This window comes from Haematobia irritans, chromosome 2, assembly GCF_050003625.1.
Source record: "Haematobia irritans isolate KBUSLIRL chromosome 2, ASM5000362v1, whole genome shotgun sequence".
Taxonomy (NCBI): domain Eukaryota; kingdom Metazoa; phylum Arthropoda; class Insecta; order Diptera; family Muscidae; genus Haematobia; species Haematobia irritans.
The window spans coordinates 26,762,980-26,784,087 of NC_134398.1; the positions used below are offsets into that span (position 1 = coordinate 26,762,980).

Genomic DNA, 21,108 nt, shown 5'->3' on the forward strand with positions numbered 1-21,108 from the left:
GAGAAATTAAAAGTTCATCCAAAATTTCTGGCAATTAGCACTTGGTAGTTGTTTATAAGAAGGATACATACATACTTTGTTCCTAATTAAAAACGAAATTAATGTGAACTTGAAGATTTTTAATGAAGTTAAAGAGATAGGAGTAAGAACGGAAATACTTAAGCATGACATTTATAGTAAATTGAACTTAGTTGTGTCAGAGATAATGTTCTTCTCGAAAAATGTCTTAATCTTGGAGCCTTAATTAGAGTAAAAAGCGATTAGGGAATGGCCTAATTCTGGCGGGTATTAGCTGATTTAATTCTAAGTCTAGAGATTTTGTAGAAGTCTAATTTTTTTTCAAATCGATTCAGATTTAAATATAGGTATATGGGGCCAAAAATCTTTACATATGGCACCCAAAAAATGTTAAAGGTTTGAAATGGTTTTGAAAATATAGCTCTACAAAGTGGTGCAGGTCGACTTTAGACCTTCCTTAATTGTTATTTTTTATATTAAAGAAGTATTTACTTTTCTAGGACAAGCATACATGCAGAGGTATGTTTGCTTGTCCCTCCTCCCCAAGGAGGAGTTCTATCAACTCTTCTTTGGAACGTTGCTATAAAAAACCTTCTGGTTTCCCTAGAAAAAAATTCCCTAGAAAAAAAGTGGTGGCAAAATCACGGTTGTCATTCGAGCCAAAAATAGTGTACCAAAATTTGAAGAAAAATAAACTTATTTTGTCAAAATTTTTATTTCTATAGAAAATTTTGTCAAAATTTCATTCCTGTAGAAAATTTTGTCAAAATTTTATTTCTATAGGATTTTTTTTTCAAAATTTTTATTTCTGTAGAAAATTTTGTCAAAATTTCATTTCTATAGAAAATTTTGTCAAAATTTTATTCCTATAGAAAATTTTGTCAAAGTTTTTATTTCTGTAGAAAGTTTGGTCAAAATTTTATTTCTATAGCAAATTTTGTCAAAATTTTATTTCTATAGAAAATTTCGTTAAAATTTTATTTCTATAGAAAATTTTGTCAAAATTTTATTTCTATAGAAAATTTTGTCAAAATTTTATTTCTATGGAAAATTTTGTCAAAATTTTATTTCTATAGAAAATTTTCTCAAAATTTTATTTCTATAGAAAATTTTGTCAAAATTTTAATTCTATAGAAAATTTTGTCAAAATTTTAATTCTATAGAAAATTTTGTCAAAATTTTTATTTCTATAGAAAATTTTGTGAAATTTTTATTTCTATAGAAAATTTTGTCAACATTTTTATTTCTATGGAAAATTTTGTCAACATTTTGATTTCTATAGAAAATCTTGTCAAAATTTTTGTTTCTATAGAAAATTTTCTCAAAACTTTTATTTCTATAGGATTTTTTTTTTCAAAATTTTTATTTCTGTAGAAAATTTTGTCAAAATTTCATTTCTATAGAAATTTTGTCGAAATTCTATTTCTATAAAAATTTTTGTCAAAATTTAATTTCTTTGGAAAATTTTGTCAAATTTTTATTTCTATAGAAAATTTTGTCAAAATTATTTCTAAGAAAATTTTGTCAAAATTTCATGTCTACAGAAAATTTTCTCAAAATTTTTATTTCTATAGAAAATTTTGACAAAATTATATTTCTATAGATAATTTTGTCAAAATTCTATTTCTATAGATAATTTTGTAAAAATTTTATATCTATAGTTCTATAGAAAATTTTGTCAAAATTTTTATTCCTATAGAAAATTTTTCCAAAATTTTATTTCTATAGAAAATTTTCTCTTAATTTTATTTCTATAGAAAATTTTCTCAAAATTTTTATTTTTATAGAAAATTTTCTCAAAATTTTTATTTCAATAGAAAATTTTGTTAAAATTTTTATTTCTGTAGAAAATTTTGTTTCTATAGAAAATTTTATAAAATTTTTTATTTCTATAGAAAAATTTGCAAAATTTTAATCCTATAGAAAGTTTTGTCAAAATTTTTATTTCTGTAGAAAATTTTGTAAAATTTTTATTTCTATGGAAAATTTTATCAAAATTTTTATTTCTATAGGAAATTTTGTCAAATTTTTATTTCTATAGAAAAGTTTAACAAAACTTTATTTCTATAAAAAATTTTATCAAATTTTTATTTTTATAGAAAATTTTATCAAATTTTTATTTCTATAGAAAATTTTCTCAAAATTTTATTTCTATAGAAAATTTTGTCATACTGGCGGGTATTAGCTGATTTAATTCTAAGTCTAGAGATTTTGTAGAAGTCTAATTTTTTTTCAAATCGATTCAGATTTAAATATAGGTATATGGGGCCAAAAATCTTTACATATGGCACCCAAAAAATGTTAAAGGTTTGAAATGGTTTTGAAAATATAGCTCTACAAAGTGGTGCAGGTCGACTTTAGACCTTCCTTAATTGTTATTTTTTATATTAAAGAAGTATTTCCTTTCCTAGGACAAGCATACATGCAAAGGTATGTTTGTTTGTCCCTCCTCCCCAAGGAGGAGTTCTATACACTCTTCTTTGGAACGTTGCTATAAACAAGCTTCTAGTTTTCCTAGAAAAAAATTCCCTAGAAAAAACGTGGTGGCAAAATCACGGTTGTCATTCGAGCCAAAAATAGGGTACCAAAATTTGAAGAAAAATAAACTTATTTTGTCAAAATTTTTATTTCTATAGAAAATTTTGTCAAAATTTCATTCCTATAGAAAATTTTGTCAAAATTTTATTTCTATAAAAAATTTTGTCAAAATTCTATTTCTATAGGAAATTTTGTCAAAATTTTATTTCTATAGAAAATCTTGTCAAATTTTTATTTCTATAGAACATTTTTTCAAAATTTTTATTTTTATAGAAAAATTTCTCAAAATTTTTATTGCTATAGGAAATTTTGTAAAAACTTTTATTTCTATAGAAAATTTTGTCAAAATTTTATTTCTATAGAAAATTTTCTCAAAATTTTTATTTCTATAGAAAATTTTGTCAAAATTTAATCTCTATAGAAAATTTTGTGAAATTTTTATTTCTATAGAAAGTTTTGTCAGAATTTTATTTCTATAGAAAATTTCGTCAAAATTTTATTTCTGTAGAAAATTTTGATAAAATTTTTGTTCTATAGACAATTTTCTCAAAATTTTATTTCTATAGAAAATTTTGTCAAAATTTTATTTCTATAGGAAATTTTGTAAAATTTTATTTCTATATAAAATTTTGACAAAATTTTTATTCTATAAACAATTTTGTCAAAATTTTATTTCTTTCAAAAATTTTGTCACAATTTTGTTTCTATAGAAAATTTTGTCAAATTTTTATTTCTATAGAAAATTTCGTCAAAATTTTATTTCTGTAGAAAATTTTGTCAAAATTTTATTTCTATAGAAAATTTTGTCAAAATTTGTATTTCTATAGAAAATTTTGTAAAAATATTTATTTCTATAGAAAATTTTCTCAAAATTTTTATTTCTATAGAAAATTTTGTCAAAATTTGATTTCTACAGAAAATGTTGTCAAAATTTTATTTCTATAGAAAATTTTGTCAAAATTTTAATACTATAGGAAATTTTGTCAAACTTTTATTTCTATAGAAAATTTTGACAAAATTTTATTTCTATAGAAAATTTTCTCAAAATTTTATTTCTTTAAAAAGTTTTCTCAAAATTTTACTTCTATAGAAAATTTTCTCACAATTTTTATTTCTATAGAAAATTTTGTCAAAATTTTTATTTTTATAGAAAATTTTGTCAAAGTTTTTATTTCTATAGAAAATTTTATCAAAATTTGATTTCTATAGAAAATTTTGTAAATTTTATTTCTATAAAAAATTTTGTCAAAATTCTATTTCTATAGGAAATTTTGTCAAAATTTTATTTCTATAGAAAATTGTGTCAAATTTTTATTTCTATAGAAAATTTTCTCAAACTTTTTATTTTTATAGAAAATTTTCTCAAAATTTTTATTGCTATAGGAAATTTCTTTAACATTTTTATTGCTATTGAAAATTTTGTCAAAATTATATCCCTATAGAAAATTTTGTCAAAACTTTTATTTCTATAGAAAATTTTGTCAAACTTTTATTTCTATAGAAAATTTTCTCAAAATTTTTATTCCTATAGAAAATTTTGTCAAAATTTTTATTTCTATAGTAAATTTTGTAAAAATTTAATTTCTATAGAAAATTTTGTGAAATTTTTATTTCTATAGAAAGTTTTTATCAGAATTTTATTTCTATAGAAAATTTCGTCAAAATTTTATTTCTGTAGAAAATTTTGATAAAATTTTTGTTCTATAGACAATTTTCTCAAAATTTTATTTCTATAGAAAATTTTGTCAAAATTTTATTTCTATGGAAAATTTTGTCAAAATTTTATTTCTATAGAAAATTTTATTTCTATAGAAAATTTTGACAAAATTTTTATTCTATAAACAATTTTGTCAAAATTTTATTTCTATAGAAAATGTTGTCAAAATTGTATTCCTATAAAAAGTTTTGTCAAAATTTTTGTTTCTATAGAAAATTTTATCAAAATTTTATTTCTATAGAAAATTTTCTCAAAATTTTTATTTCTAAAGAAAATTTTGTCAAAATTTCATTTCTATAGAAAATTTTATCAAAACTTTATTTCTATAGAAAATTTTTTCAAAATTTTATTTCTATAGAAAATTTTGTCAAAATTTTATTTCTATAGAAAATTTTGTCAAAATTTCATTTCTATAGTAAATTTTGTCAAATTTTTATTTCTATAGGAAATTTTTTGAAAAATTTTTATTTCTATAGAATTTTTGTCAAAATTTTATTTCTATAGAAAATTTTGTCACAATTATATTCCTATAGAAAATTTTGTTAAAATTTTTATTTCTATAGAAAATTTGGTCAACATTTTTAGGTCTATAGAAAATTTGGTCAACATTTTTATGTCTATAAAAATTTTCGCAAAATGTTTATTTTATAAGAAAAAAATCTTATTTCTATAGGAAATTTTGTAAAAATTTTATTTCTATAGAAAATGTTGTCAAAATTTTATTCCTATAGAAAGTTTTGTCAAAATTATATTTCTATAGAAAATTTTATCAAAACTTTATTTCTATAGAACATTTTTTCAAAATTTTATTTCTATAGAAAATTTTTTCAAAATTTTATTCCTATAGAAAGTTTTGTCAAAATTTTTGTTTCTATAGAAAATTTTCTCAAAGTTTTTATTTCTAAAGAAAATTTTGTCAAAATTTCATTTCTATAGAAAATTTTATCAAAACTTTATTTCTATAGAAAATTTTTTCAAAATTTTATTTCTATAGAAAATTTTGTCAAAATTATATTTCTATAGAAAATTTTGTCAAATTTTTATTTCTATATAAAATTTTGTCAAAATTTTATTTCTATAGAAAATTTTGTCAAATTTTATTTCTATAGAAAATTTTGTCAAAATTTTATTTCTATAGAAAATTTTTTCAAATTTATATTTCTATAGAAAATTTTTTCAAATTTATATTTCTATAGAAAATTTTGTCAAAATTTTATTTCTATAGAAAATTTCTGTCAAAATTTTATTTCTATAGAAAATTTTGTCAAAATTTTATTTCTATAGAAAATTTTGTTAAAATTTTATTTCTATAGAAAATTTTTTCAAAATTTTATTTCTATAGAAAATTTCTGTCAACATTTTATTTCTATAGAAAATTTCTGTCAAAATTTTATTTCTATAGAAAATTTTGTCAAAATATTATTTCTATATAAAATTTTGTCAATATTTTATTTCTATAGAAAATTTGTTCAAATTTTATTTCTATAGAACATTTTGTCAAATTGTTTTATTTCTATAGAAAATTCTGAAGCAGCTCTTAGTTTGGGAAGATTATTTTGCAAAATCCACCAAAACATTAAGAATGCTACCAATATACCAAAGAGTAAATAATCTACCCTTGTATCAAAATGCACTGAATAGTCTAAAAGAGCCTCAATCAAATTGAGCTGTCACTTTAACCTAACCTAAACCTAACTTTGCCTTATTTCAAGATTACAAGTTTGTATGTCACTAAACTCTGATTATATAAAGAATATTTGAATTTGAAGAGCAAGAATGTGTGAATTACACTGCCTTTTTTATGTGTATGATATTTTATTTATTAATTTTTTTTAATCATTTCAACACGCCTTTAATTTTGAAATATCCTAGATTATTATTATACAAATTTTGTTTTAATGTAATTTTTATATAAATAAATTCAACAATAAATATCAAAAAGCAAATTCATAATTTAACTCCAAACTGTCAACATAACAACACAAATATTATTTATTGTATAAATATATTATAAATATTATTATTATTTGTATATATATTTTGTATGTATATGTATGCATTATTTATTTTGTAGAATATTTTTACAAACATAAAGCAATCATTTCCAATAATTCCAATTAAAACAAAAAAATAAATTATTAAACCAAAGTTATTTTAATTTAATTTAGTAAATATTTCTTTTGTATTTAAGAAAAACAATCTGAGTTTAGAGTGATATTATTGTTAGCATTGGAGAAAATCAAATTTTATCTTGGGCTTTCTTCCAAGTAAAGCCTTGTAGATTATTTTAAGTAATGTAATCGGTTATTGATAGAGTGACTAACATCTGCTAATATTAAAATTCCTCATAAAGTTTAGGATTACAAAGACGAATTTTAAAGGTTCCAATTTTTAAAAAATTATTGAAAATTCGTTTTTTTATCAATTTTTGAAAAAAAATCAAAAATTCAGTTTTTCAAAAATTCGAAAACTCGAAAAGTGACTTTTCAAATTTTTAAAAAATTCTACAGCTCGAAATTTCGATTTTGTTTTAGAATTTAAGAAACTCGATAAGTCAACTTTTCCAAAATTAAAAAAACAAACTCGAAAATTCAATTCTTTCAAATTTTTAAAAATGTCGAACATTTAAAGACTAGAAAAATGGACTATTCTAAATTGTAAAAAAATTGAAAAAACAATTCGAAATGTTTTAGAATTTAACAAACTCGATAAGTGAACTTTTCCAAAAATTAAAAATAAACTCGTAAAGTCATTTTTTTGTAATTTTTATATATTCGAATATGTCGAAAAGTTCAAAAGTCGACATTTCCAAATTTCAAAAGTATAAAAGTTTTTGAATTTAATAAACTCGTTAAGTCAACTTTTCCAAAATTAAAAAAAACTCGAAAATTCATTTCTTTCAAATTTTTAAAAATGTCGAATATTTAAAACTCGAAAAATGGACTTTTCTAAATTGTAAAAAATTCGAAAACTCGAAAAGTGGGTTTTCAAAATTTTAAAAAATTCTACAACTTGAAATTTCGATTTTGTTTTCGAATTTAACAAACTCGATAAGTGAACTTTTCCAAAAATTAAGAAAAACTCGTGAAGTCAATTTTTTTAAATTTTTAGATATTCGAATATTTCGAAAAGTTCAAAAGTCGACAATTTCAAAAAGTATAAAAGTTTTAGAGTTTAACAAACTTTTCCAAAATTAAAAAAAAATCGAAAAATCAATTCTTTCAAATTTTTAAAAATGTCGAACATTTGAAGACTAGAAAAATGGACTCTTCTAAATTGTAAAAAAATTTGAAAACTCGAAAAGTGGGTTTTCAAAATTTTAAAAAAATCTACAACTCGAAATGTTTTAGAATTTAACAAACTCAAAAAGTGAACTTTTCCGAAAATTAAGAAAAAAACTCCTAAAGTCAATTTTTTAAAATTTTTTAGATATTCGAATATGTTGAAAAGTTCAAAAGTCGAAATTTCCAAATTCAAAAAATATAAACGTTTTAGAATTTAATAAACTCGTTAAGTCAACTTTTCCAAAATTAAAAAAAACTCGAAAATTCATTTCTTTCAAATTTTTAAAAATGTCGAATATTTAAAGACTCGAAAAATGGACTTTTCTAAATTGTAAAAAATTCGAAAACTCGAAAAGTGGGGTTTCAAAATTTTAAAAAATTCTACAATCCGAAATGTTTTAGAAACTTAAAAAAACTTAAAAAACAACTCGTAAAGTCAATTTTTTTAATATTCGAAAATATGGAAATGTTCATAAGTCGACATTTCCAAATTTGAAAAAGTCCAAAAGTAGATTTTTTGATATAATTAGTACGATCGAAAGGTTTTCAGAATTCTCCAATTTTTTAAAAAGTAGAAATCGTGAAAAGTAGTTTTTTCCAAAATTCTAAGTTTTTAAAAAATTTAAAAGAAAATCGAATAATCAAAAAATGGCTATTCAAAATTTAAAAAATTCTAAATAAATTCTGAATATCGATTTTTTTAGGATTTAACAAACTCGAGAGGTCGATTTCTCCAAAATGTTACAAAAAGTCGTAAAGTAAAATTTTTCAATTTTTCGAATTTTCAAAAATTCGAAACATCAAAAAGATCAAAAGTCGACGTTTGCAAATTTCAAAAAGTGTAAAAGTCGATTTGTTTGATTTTGGAATAATTTGCACGATGGAAAAATTTAAATTTAACAAACTCAAGAGGTCGACTTCGCCAAAATGTTTAAGAAAAAACTCGAAAAGTCAAATTTTTAAATTTTTCGAATTTTCAAAAATTCGAAACCTCGAAAAGATCAAAAGTCGACGTTTCCAAATTTCAAAAAGTGTAAAAGTCGATTTTTGGAGATTTTGGAATAATTTGCACGATCGAAAAATTTAAAGGTTCCAATTAAAAAAAAAAATCTCGAAAAGTCGGCTTTTCCAATTTTTGAAAAAGACAAAATCGCGAAAAATCTATTTTTCATAACTCTAAGACACAAAAAGTAGACTTGTCCAAATTAAAAAAAAAAACTAAAACACGAAATCTTGCATTTTTAAGAATTTAACAAACTCGAGAAGTCGACTTTTCCGAACTTAAAAAAAAATCGAAAAGTCAACGTTTCCAATTTTTAAAAAATTTGAAAACTCGAAAAGTAAAAAAAAAAATCAAAGAGTCAATATTTTTCAAATATTCTAAAATTCGGGTATTCCAAACTTTAAAAAACAAAATTGGATTTATCTTCCATTTTATGATAGCGATACTATGTTTCATGAGAACCGAATGGATTATCGTCATATTTGTTTATTCTATATACCGATAGCCTCTAGTTGCTCTTGCCCGTATAAATAAGTTTACCGTAATTTGTAATTATTATAAATTAATTAATAAATAAATAATAAATAATTGTTTATTCTGATTACAATCCCGAGGTCGCAAAATCGTTTTTTTTTTTTCTGATTACAATCACCATTTGTGATTTTATTTAAAATGAAAAATTCCAAAATTCGATTTCTCCAAATTTAAAAAAAAATCGAAATATCGACTATTCGAAAGTTGAATAAGTCACAAAGTCGTTTTTGTTATTGTTGTTGTGATTACAATCCCTATTTGTGATTTTTGTTTTGTGACAGGGATACTCTGTTTCATGAGGGCTCAATTGATTATCGCCAGAGCAATATCAAGGTCTATTCAAATGGAGAAATTTACCGCCCGAAAGTATGCAACACCATTTTTCCATTGCGTTTTAAGAGCACTATACCAAGGAGTGGTCTTCTATGAAGTGGAAGTAAAATAAATGTTATATTCCATAAGATATAAAAAAACAAGAACAAATCCAAATTCATTGAATTCCCACTTTTCTTAACATGCTGTGTAACCGTTTATTGCTTGTTTTTTTTTTTTTGAATTTTCAACAATAACGCTGATTCGAGTAAAATAATATTTATGGGCCTAAAGATATGGAACAATAGGTACTAATAGGAACATTTGGAATGTAGACAAACAGGATTCTATTATGAGCTGATATGGGGTCAGCTTCAGAATACCTGTAACGTGTTTTTTAGAAGGAAGCGGCAAATTTCGCCGTCTGGTAGTCCTTAATGAAATTTTTAAACAATAACCGATTAACACTAGAGCTCAGTTGGTCACATAGACTTTGGGCTGAAAACAATCCATAGTGGTTACAAAATTCGCATTTTAATATCTATATGTTTTTCTTAAATACAAAAGAAAATAATTTTTAAATAAATAATTTTAAATTGAAATCAAAAAAATTGTGTAAATAAATTGTTATATAGTATTTTTTTTATATACAGGGTGATTTATATACGAAAGGTAATCATAAGTTATTTTTTTATTAACATCTTGGTTTGGAGTTTGTTTTTTTTTCTGTAGAATTATTAAAGTCTTTTGCTTGAATTAAATTTTGTTTATTGTTTTTGGGTAAATTAAAAACAAAATCAATTATTTATAAAAACAGGTATAGTATTTTTTTATTTTTTTTTTTTGGGTTTGATTTTAAATTTCAACGTTAAAAATTTAATTCTCAAATCAAAAAAGGAACGCACGTACAAACACTGAAACTACTAAGAGATAGAATTTTGATAGGTAGTTTGGTTTTTTTAATTATATATAAATATGATATTATTTATAGATAGATCAATAGAAAGAGAGATAGGGTTTCATTTTTGGTTTGTATTTATATAAAGGCAAGGGTGGAGTTTGTTGTTTCTTGGTGGTTGGTTATGGGTGTAGGATCTTTTGAAGGGAAGGTGTGTTTTTTTATTAGTTTACTTTCCTTGGGATAGTTAGATTAGATTTACAATAATCATTTGGATTAGATTATGAGTAGATTTTTGATTTATACAAAGAAATAAGTGTGTTTTGAAATTTTTTTACACATTGCGGTGTTTGGAGTTTTTTTTTTTTGGTGAAATTCAGAGCAATAGTTACAGAGTTAGTTGTGAAAAAAGCTTCAATTTGAATTTTTCGTATTAACATAGTGATGACACAAAGTGATGATCACTGCTAAATGGGTGTATCCAGTGAAATAGAAGTGTTATTGAGAGATTTTTTTTTTGAATACAAGTTTTGTGAGGTCTAAAAATGAAGAGCGCTTGAAAGCATAGTGAGCCAAGTGCCTTATAAATGAAAGAGTTGTATGAAAGATTTTGGGTTAGTAATTGATATTTTGTCTTTCGCGTTTTTTTGTCAATAATTTTCATTAGGTATAAAGCAGATCCATGCATTTTTGTATGCAATTTTTGTGTGTTTTGTTTTTTAATTTGTTTCAAAATTTCAAAAAAATTTTTTTGATCATTGAAAAGAGCTTAGAAATTTTGTGTGCTATTTTATTTTTAAGCTTGTAGTAAGGAAACCTTTTTTAGTTGTTAGTTTTTTAGTTTAGTATATATTTTTTTTGTATAATAGGAAAAAACAATCAAAAAGCGTTTGATAATCTAGGTTAGTCATTTGGATTGTAACACAAACATTGTGTCACTTTAATGGCCACTAAATGCCATACTGTTTAAATTTTTAAGTCGCATTTTAGTTATTGTGTCATTTTTGTTGAAACATTATGGTATACAAAAGGAAAAAAAGACCACAAGTCGGCAAAATTTTCTAAATAAATAATATTTTGACTTTTTTTTGTAGAAATAAAATTTTGCAAAAATGTTCTATAGAAATAAAATTTCGAAAAAAAATTTTTATAGAAATAAAATTTTGACAAGATTTTCTATAGAAATAAAAATTTGACAAAATTGTCTATAGAAATAAAATTTTCTATTGAAATAAAATTTTGGTAAAATTTTCTATAGAAATAGAATATTGACCAAAATTTTAATAGAAATATAATTTGGACAAAATTTTCAATCGAAATAAAATTTCGAAAAAAAAAATTTTTTATAGAAATAACATTTTGACAAGATTTTTTATAGAAATAAAAATTTGACAAAATTTTCTATAGAAATAAAATTTTCTATTTAAAAAAAATTTTGGTAAAATTTTCTATAGAAATAGAATATTGACCAAAATTTTAATAGAAATATAATTTTGACAAAATTTTTGATAGAAATAAAATTTTGACAAAATTGTCGATGGAAATAAAATTTTGACAAAATTTTCTATAGAAATAAAATTTTGACAAAATTGTCCACTAAAATTAAATTTAGCAAAAATTTTATATAGCAATAAAATTGCGAAAAAATTTTCTATATAAATAAAATTTCGGAAAAATTTTCTATATAAATAAAATTTTGACAAAATTATCTATATAAATAAAATTTTGACTAAATTTTCTATAGAAATACAATTTTGGCAAAATTTTCTTTAGAAATTAAATTTTGAAAAATTTTTCTATAGAAATAAAATTATGACAAAAATTTAAATAGAAATAGAATTTTGACAAAATTTTCTTTCGAAATAGAATTTTGACAAAATTTTCTTTCGAAATTAAATTTTGACAAAATTTTCTATCGGAATAAAATTTTGACAAACTATTCTATAGAAATAAAATTTTGACAAAATTTTCTATAGAATTAAAACTTTGACAAAATTTTTTACAGAAATAAAATTTGACAAAATGTTGTATAGAAATAAATGTTTGACCAAATCTTCTATAGAAATAAAATTTTGCAAAAATTTTCTATAGAAATAAAATTTTGACAAAATTTTCTATAGAATTAAAATTTTGACAAAATTTTCTAAAAATTTCTATAAGCATAAAACTTTGACAAAATTTTCAATAGAAATAAAATTTTGACAAAATTTTCTATAGAAATAAAATATTGACAAAATTTTCGGTAGAAATAAAATTTTGACAAGATTTTCTATATTAATAAAATGTTGTCAAACTTTAATTTCTAAAGAAAATTTTCTTTAGAAATTATATTTTGACAAAATTTTCTATAGAAATAAAGGTTTGATAAAATTTTCTATAGAAATACATTTTTGATAAAATTTTCTATAGAAATAGAATTTTGACAAATGTGCTACTAAAGTGATACAACGGTAACTCTGTCTAGGCGAGGAAATACATTACATATCAATTTGACAAACTTTCCTATAGAAATAAAAACTTGACTAAATTTTCTATAGAAATAAAATTTTCTATAGAAATAAAATTTTGGTAAAATTTTCTATAGAAATAGAATATTGACCAAAATTTTAATAGAAGTATAATTTTGACAAAATTTTCGATAGAAATAAAATTTTGACAAAATTGTCGATGGAAATAAAATTTGTCGATTGACAAAATTTTCGATAAAAAAAAATTTGACAAATTTTTCTATAGAAATAAAATTTTTATGGACATAAAATTTTGACAAAATTGTCCACAGAAATAAAATTTTACAAAAATTTTATATAGCAATAAAATTTCGAAAAAAGTTTTCTATATAAGTAAAATTTTGACAAAATGTTCTATACAAATAAAATTTTGACAGAAATTAAATTTTACAAAAATTTTATATAGCAATAAAATTTCGAAAAAAGTTTTCTATATAAATAAAATGTTGACAAAATTTTCTATACAAATAAAATTTTGACAAAATTTTCTATAGAAATAAAATTTCGGCAAAATTTTTCTATAGATATAAAATTTTGAAAAAATTTTCTATAGAAATAAAATGTTGACAAAATTTCCTATAGAATTAAAATTTTGAAAAAAAAAATTCTATAAGCATAAAACTTTGATAACATTTTCTACAGAAATAAAATTTGACAAAATGTTGTATAGAAATAAATTTTTGACCAAATTTTCTATAGAAATAAAATTTTGGCAAAATTTTCTTTAGAAATTAAATTTTGAAAATTTTTTCTATAGAAATAAAATTTTGACAAAATTTTCTATAGAATTAAACATTTGACAAAAAATTAAATAGTAATAGAATTTTGACAAATTTTTCTATCGGAATAAAATTTTTTTAAAATTTTCTATAGGAATAAAATTTTGAAAAAATTTTCTTTAGAAATTAAATATTGACAAAATTTTCTTAAGAAATTAAATTTTGAAAATTTTTTCTATAGAAATAAAATTTTGACAAAATTTTCTATAGAATTAAACATTTGACAAAAAATTAAATAGTAATAGAATTTTGACAAATTTTTCTATCGGAATAAAATTTTTTTAAAATTTTCTATAGGAATAAAATTTTGAAAAAATTTTCTTTAGAAATTAAATTTTGACATAATTTTCTATAGAAAAAAATGTTTGATAAAATTTTCTATAGAAATAAATTTTTCCATTCGTTTTGTTTTGTTATTGTTGGTTTTGTTCTTTAAGTATTGTTGTTGTTTTTTATTGCAGCTTAAAAACCATACATTGACTAAACTACAAGTGTAGCTTAACCAACAGAGGAAAAGAAATAAATTTTTGATAAAATTTTCTATAGAAATAGAATTTTGATAAATTTGCTACAACGGTAACTCTGGTTAGGCGAGGAAATACATTACATATTAAAATAATGTAAAGCGTATGGAAATTAGTGACACAATGAAAAATTATTGCAAAATATCAACATTTCACAAAAGTGGTACAAGTAAACCGAGAAACTATTTTACATATTCCAGGGGGACTCGAAATAAAATTTGGACAAAATTTTCTATAAGAATAAAATTTTGAACAAATTTTTATAGCAAAAAAAGAAATCTATAGAAATAAAATTTTGACAAAATTTTCTATAGAATTAAAATTTTGAAAAAATTTTCTATAAGCATAAAACTTTGACAAAATTTTCTACAGAAATAAAATTTGACAAAATTTTTTATAGAAATAAAATTTTGACCAAATTTTCAATAGAAATAAAAAATTGACAAAATTTTTTGTAGAAATAAAATATTGACAAAATTTTCTGTAGAAATAAAATTTTGACAAAATTTTCTATAGGAATAAAATTTTGACAAAATTTTCTTTAGAAATTAAATTTTGCAAAAATTGTCTATAGAAATAATATTTTGACAAAATTTTCTTTAGAAATTAAATTTTGACAAAATTTTCTATAGAAATAAATTTTTGATAAAATTTTCTATAGAAATAAATTTTTGATAAAATTTTCTATAGAAATAGAATTTTGACAAATTTGCTACTAAAGCGATACAACGGTAACTCTGGTTAGGCGAGGAAATACATTACATATTAAAATAATGTAAAGAGTATGGAATTTAGTGACACAATGAAAAATTATTGCAAAATATCAACATTTGAAAAAAGTGGTACAAGTGAGCCGAGAAACTATGTTACATATTCCAGCGGATCTCGAATCTATTGGTATGAACCTATACGTAATAGGTGGTTTTAGTTTATGTGGTATCGCAATCACGGTTGCCACAGTTGGTAGAATTCTATCCAAAATGCTTGATTTTTTACTGTTTGGCAGATTGGTAGAATTCTTGATGGTTTGGTGGAATTTTCCAAATATTCCTATCCAACTAAGAGTTACTTCAATGTCCTAAAGAACTAAAAAGGTTGACACAATTTTCAATAGAAATAAAATTTTGATAAAGTTTTCTATAGAAATTTAATTTTGACAAAATAGAAATAAAAGTTTGACAAAATTTTTTATATAAATAAAATTTTGACAAAAATTTAAATAGAAATAGAATTTTGACAAAATTTTCTTTCGAAATTAAAATTTGACAAAATTTTCCATAGTAATAAAATTTAGACAAAATTTTCTATGAAGATAAAATTTTGACAAAATTTTGTATAGAAAAAAAATTATGGAAAAATTTTGACAAAATTTTCTTTAGAAATTAAATTTTGACAAAATTTTCTATTGAAACAAAGTTTTGATAACATTTTTGATAGAAAGAAAATTTTGACAACATTTTCTATAGAATAAAATTTTGACAAAATTTTCTTTCGAAATTAAATTTTGACAAAATTTTCTATCGGAGTAACATTTTGACAAAATATTCTATGGAAATAAAATTTTGCAAAAATTTTCTATGGAAATAAAATTTTGACAAAATTTTCTATAGAAATAAAATTTGAAAAATTTTTCTATAGAATTAAAATTTTGAAAAAATTTTCGATAAAAATAAAATTTTGACAAAATTTTCTATAGAAATAAAATTTCGAAAAAAATCTATATAAATAAAATTTCGATAAAATTTCTACATAAATAAAATATTGACAACATTTTCTATAGAAATAAAATGCGTGAAGATAAATTTGTAAGTTGTAAATACCTAAGAGACAAACCAGAGTGATTTAGCCGCGCACCGAATGGGTTAATTGAGTTATGCTACGGCGACCACAAAAGGGTTATATATATTTTGACTACTTTTGACCAATAATAAATTATTTAAGCGACTTGATACCATAACAAGGGCCCAGGAGCGCACTTTCAGAAAATAAGGTCACATAGATTAAAAACTCAATAACGATAGAGATATTGTAGAAAAAAATCCGCACTAATGGATTCTAGATTTTTATAATACCGGGTCACTGTGCAATCCTGCCCAAGATATTTTCGTATCAGGAGAAAGGGCGTAACGTGTACTTTTGGGTAATATGGTCGTAATATTATATATAAAAATTAAATTTCGACAAAATTTTCTATAGAAATAAAATTTTGACAAAATTTTCTATAGAAATAAAATATTGACAAAATTTTCTGTAGAAATAAAATTTTGACAACATTTTCTAGAGAAATAAAATGTTGACTAAATTTTCTATAAGCATACAATTTTAATACAATTTTTGCTATAGAAAAAAATGTTGACACAATTTCCTATCCGGATACATTTTTGGCAAAAATTTCTATAGAAATAAAATTTTGACAAAATTTTCTATATAAATAGAATTATGACAAAATTTTCTATAGATATAAAATTTTGCAAAATTTTTATATAGAAATACAATTTTGACGAAATTTTCTGTAGAAATAAAATTTTGACAAAATTTTCTATATAAATAAAATTTTCACAAAATTTTCTATATAAATAAAATTTTCACAAAATTTTCTATAGATATTAAATTTTGACAAAATTTTCCATATAAATACAATTTTCACAACATTTTTTTATAGAAATAAGATTTTGTATAGAAATAAAATTTTGACAAAATTTCTATAGAAATAAAATTTTAACAAAATTTGTTATAGAAATAAAATTTTGACAAAAATTGTATATACAGAAATAAAATTTTGACAAAAATTTATATACTGAAATGAAATTTTGACAAAAATTTCTACAGAAATAAAATTTTGACAAAAATTTCTTTAAAAATAAAATTTTGACAAAATTTTCAATAGAAATAACATTTTTATAAAATTTTCTATAAAAATAAAATTTTGACAACATTTTCTATAGAAATAAAATTTTGACAAAATTTTCTATAAAAATAAAATTTTGACAAAATTTTCTATAGAAATATAATTTTGACAAAATTTGTATAGAAATAAAACTTTAACAAAATTTTCTATAAAATTAAAATTTTGACAAAATTTTCTATAGATGTAATATTTGCTAAATTTTCTACAGATATAAAATATTGCAAAAATTTTCTATAGAAATACAATTTGGACAAACTTTTCTATAGAAATAAAATTTTGACAAAATTTTCTATAGATATTAAATTATGTCAAAATTTTCCATATAAATGCAATTTTCACAACATTTTTTTGTAGAAATAAGATTTTGTATAGAAATAAAATTTTGACAAAATTTTGTATTGAACTAAAATTTTGACAAAATTTTCTATAGAAATAAAATTTTGACAAAATTTTCTATAGAAATAAGATTTTGACAAAATTTTGTATACTGAAATAAAATTTTGACAAAAATTTCTATAAAAATAAAATTTTGACAAAATTTTCAATAGAAATAAAATTTTGACAAAAATTTCTATAAAAATAAAATTTTCAATAGAAATAAAATTTTGACAGAAATTTCTATAAAAATAAAATTTTGACAAAATTGTCAATAGAAATAACACTTTTATAAAATTTTCTATAGAAATAAAATTTTGATAAAATATTCTATAAAAATAAAATTTTGACAAAATTTTCTCTAGAAATATAATTTTGACAAAATTTGTATAGAAATAAAACTTTAACAGAATTTTCTATAAAAATAAAATTTTGATAAAATTTTCTATAAAAATAAAATTTTGAAAAAATTTACTATAGAAATAAAACTTTGACAAAATTTTCTATAGATATACAATTTTGCAAAATTTTTCTATAGAACTACAATTTTGACAAAATTTTCTATAGAAATAAAATTTTGATAAAATTTTCTATATAAATAAAATTTTGACAAAATTTCTATAGATATTAAATTTTGGCAAAATTTTCCATATAAATACAATTTTTACATAATTTTTTTATAGAAATAAGATTTTGTATAGAAATAAAATTTTGACAAAATTTTCTATAGAAATAAAATTTTGACAAAATTTTCTATAGAAATAAAATTTTGAAAAAATTTTCTATAGAAATATAATTTTGACAAAATTTGTATAGAAATAAAACTGTGACAAAATTTTCTATAAAAATAAAATTTTGATAAAATTTTCTATAAAAATAAAATTTTGACAAAATTTTCCCAAACCTAACTTAATCAATTATAGTGCCCATTTAAATCGATTTTACGATGTACTTTGCTATGATTTAAAAGTCACCGTTTTTTAATAAGTTACCGACGGTCTTTGTGGGTCAATGACTTGGTAATGAAAGATCTTATTAACAAGTGAAGGGCTAGTCTCGCATTATGAGGTTTTATTAAAAAAAATTGTAATGACTCAATATATTATAGTGATTTTAGTCTTTTTTGAGTTTAAAGCTTTAAACTTTTTGAATGTTTTTTCCTTTGTGAACTAACAACCCTTAAAGTTTCCTTTTTGGTATTAGTTATAGCTTTATTTTGTTAATCACCCTATATATAAAATATAATTTTTTTGTTTTTTTTTTCGATCTTTTTTTTTGTTTTACAAAATTGAACACATTTAACAAGCAATTGTGTATAATTAGTGTTTAACTTATATATCAACTAACCAATTGTTGTTAATATTTTTGCAACGAACTCAAACTCAAAATAAAGCAAATTATAACATTTACACTAAAAGCTTCATTTAAATTTTGTATAAAGTCAAATTAATTCGATTGTAAGCATGAATTTTTATATTCGATTTGTTTTTTTTTTGTTTTGAGGTAGAAAAAGCTTAAACAAAGTTAATTTTTTGGGGTTTAGTTTTGTTTTGAAAAGCATTTAGAATAGGAGAAAAAGCTCTTTTCTTTGTTTTATTTGATTGCTAATTATATTTTAAAAAAATTACGGAATAAGATATATGAAAATTTTATATTTTCAATTGTTTTGGTTTTGAAAACAATATATGAGTTTTTGGAGTGGAATAGGATCAATTGGGGTGAGTGAGAGACTGAAGGGTTTATGGTTGAGAAAATCAAAAAAATCATAGGAGATAGTATAATAAGGAGAGAGAGGAGAGTAGAGGAGAGATTTCTTGAGTCACAAAGGTTAAGGTAGAAAATGACTTAAAATGTTTATTGGAAATGAGTTTGAGAAAGATAATGTATTGGATTGTGAATGGTGTATATGTGTGTTTGTGTAGGTGTGTCTGTGTTTTGTGAGAGGGATAGTGCAACATTAGTATGGAAACATCATGAACTCACCATCATGTAGCGGATCTATTGTGTGAATCATAAGCTGCAATAGGCCATGACGAAATTTTGCACCAGTCTGTGTAGTATTTGCATTTCCACCACTGCTATTACCTGTAGTGCCAGCACCACTACTCGAACCAGGAGGACCTGAACGAGTCTCCGATGCAGCTCTCGATGTCACCGAACCACCAGGCTGTGTGGCCATTGAGGTTTCCGAAGAATTGGCGGCATTGCCCTTTTTTAAGGGGAGACACATAGGGATAAAGAAAAAGACGGAGAGAGAGCGAGAGAGAGAGACAAAAATAGAGAGAGAGGGGAAAACGTAAAAAATGAAACACATATATGAATGTAAAAAATTATGAATATGAATTAGACATACGCACAAAGGGAGTACAACACATAACATTAATACACACACACACACACGCACACATAGACAGAGACAAATATATAAAATGAGCATGAAGCGGAGTTTTAGTGATATCGTTAAACATGAGTTTTACACAGACACAAAATGTTAGAGGATTATAAAGAGAAGGGATAAAGAGAAGAGAAGAAAGAGATGTAGGCAAAAAAGAAGAGAGAAAAAAATAGATTTTGTTATTAAATATTTAGTTCTTATTTTTTAATGATTATTCGATATTATTTGATAAGAACAAGAAACAGAAATTTTACTAAAGAAATATATTTAAAAGAATATCAAGTTTATAAAAATTTCACAAAAAAAATATGTATTTTTTTTAACAAAAATTGGACATTTTGTATATGATTTTTATAATTAAATTTAATTAATTTCATACAAAAAAAAACATAGGTTGACGAAAGTGGTGATCAGAGATTGAAGATCATTGGCGGACTTTGACGGAGTTTGAGTTAAAAATTGGAAATTTTGTATATGATTTTTATAATTAAATTCAATTGATTTTATAAAAAAAAATAGTTTGACGAAAGTGGTGATCAGAGGTTGAAGGGCATTGGCGGACTTTGACGGAGTTTGAGTTAAAAATTTTTATAAGGAATCTATAAAAGCCGAATATTATCAGTAAAACCTGTGAGTTTAATACGTTAAAACAGGTACACATATCAATTCCATCGTTTTTGGACTTTTTGTTTTAACCGATTTTCTATTATTTATGCTTTTGATGGAAATGAGTTAGATCTATTTCTATAGGTTGTATTATCACCCGATTTTTCTAAAATTTTTGAAATATATTTTTTTGTATGGTCCTAATGAAGGTATCCCACCAACTTTTTTTTTTCTAAGTTATACGAAAAATGATTCACAGAATAATTTTCGTATGTAATTTTCCTAAGAAATCAATGGTTAGCATGCCCGCCTTGCATACACAAGGTCGTGGGTGCAATTCCTGCTTCTACCGAACACCAAAAAGTTTTTCAGCGTTGAATCATGCCACCTCAGTAATGGTGGTGACATTTGTGAGGGTTTCATAGCTTCTCTAAGTTGTTGCAATACAATGTGGAAAGCCGATCCGACTCGGCTATAAAAAGGAGGTCCCTTGTAATTGAACTTAACATGGAAAAGAAAGACCTCTAGGGCAAAAAAATCTGTTGTGTTTTACTTTAAATGAAGAAAGAACGTAAAAATTGGAAAGCCTTTATTTTTAATATAGTAGGCTTTCCGACTTTTACAAAGTGAGTTTACAAAAATATTTTAGTTCAATTTTTCATTTAATTTCACTTGGTTGGCCGAGGAGGGCAGGGGATATTTCTACGCTC

At 22.0% G+C, this 21,108-nt stretch overlaps 1 protein-coding gene across 8 annotated transcripts in view; it reads right to left on the reverse strand.

Annotated features, from left to right (window-relative positions):
- Positions 1-21,108, reverse strand: part of Nckx30C (solute carrier family 24 member Nckx30C) — a 544,602-nt gene that overhangs the window by 184,105 nt on the left and 339,389 nt on the right. For 5 of the 8 annotated variants that reach the window (XM_075293614.1, XM_075293615.1, XM_075293617.1 and 2 more), the window contains one exon: positions 19,381-19,606. In XM_075293614.1, coding sequence (XP_075149729.1) covers positions 19,381-19,606 — 226 coding nt within the window. The remainder of the gene's footprint in view (positions 1-19,380; positions 19,607-21,108) is intronic. The other 3 variants (XM_075293619.1, XM_075293620.1, XM_075293621.1) reach the window with 3 other exon arrangements.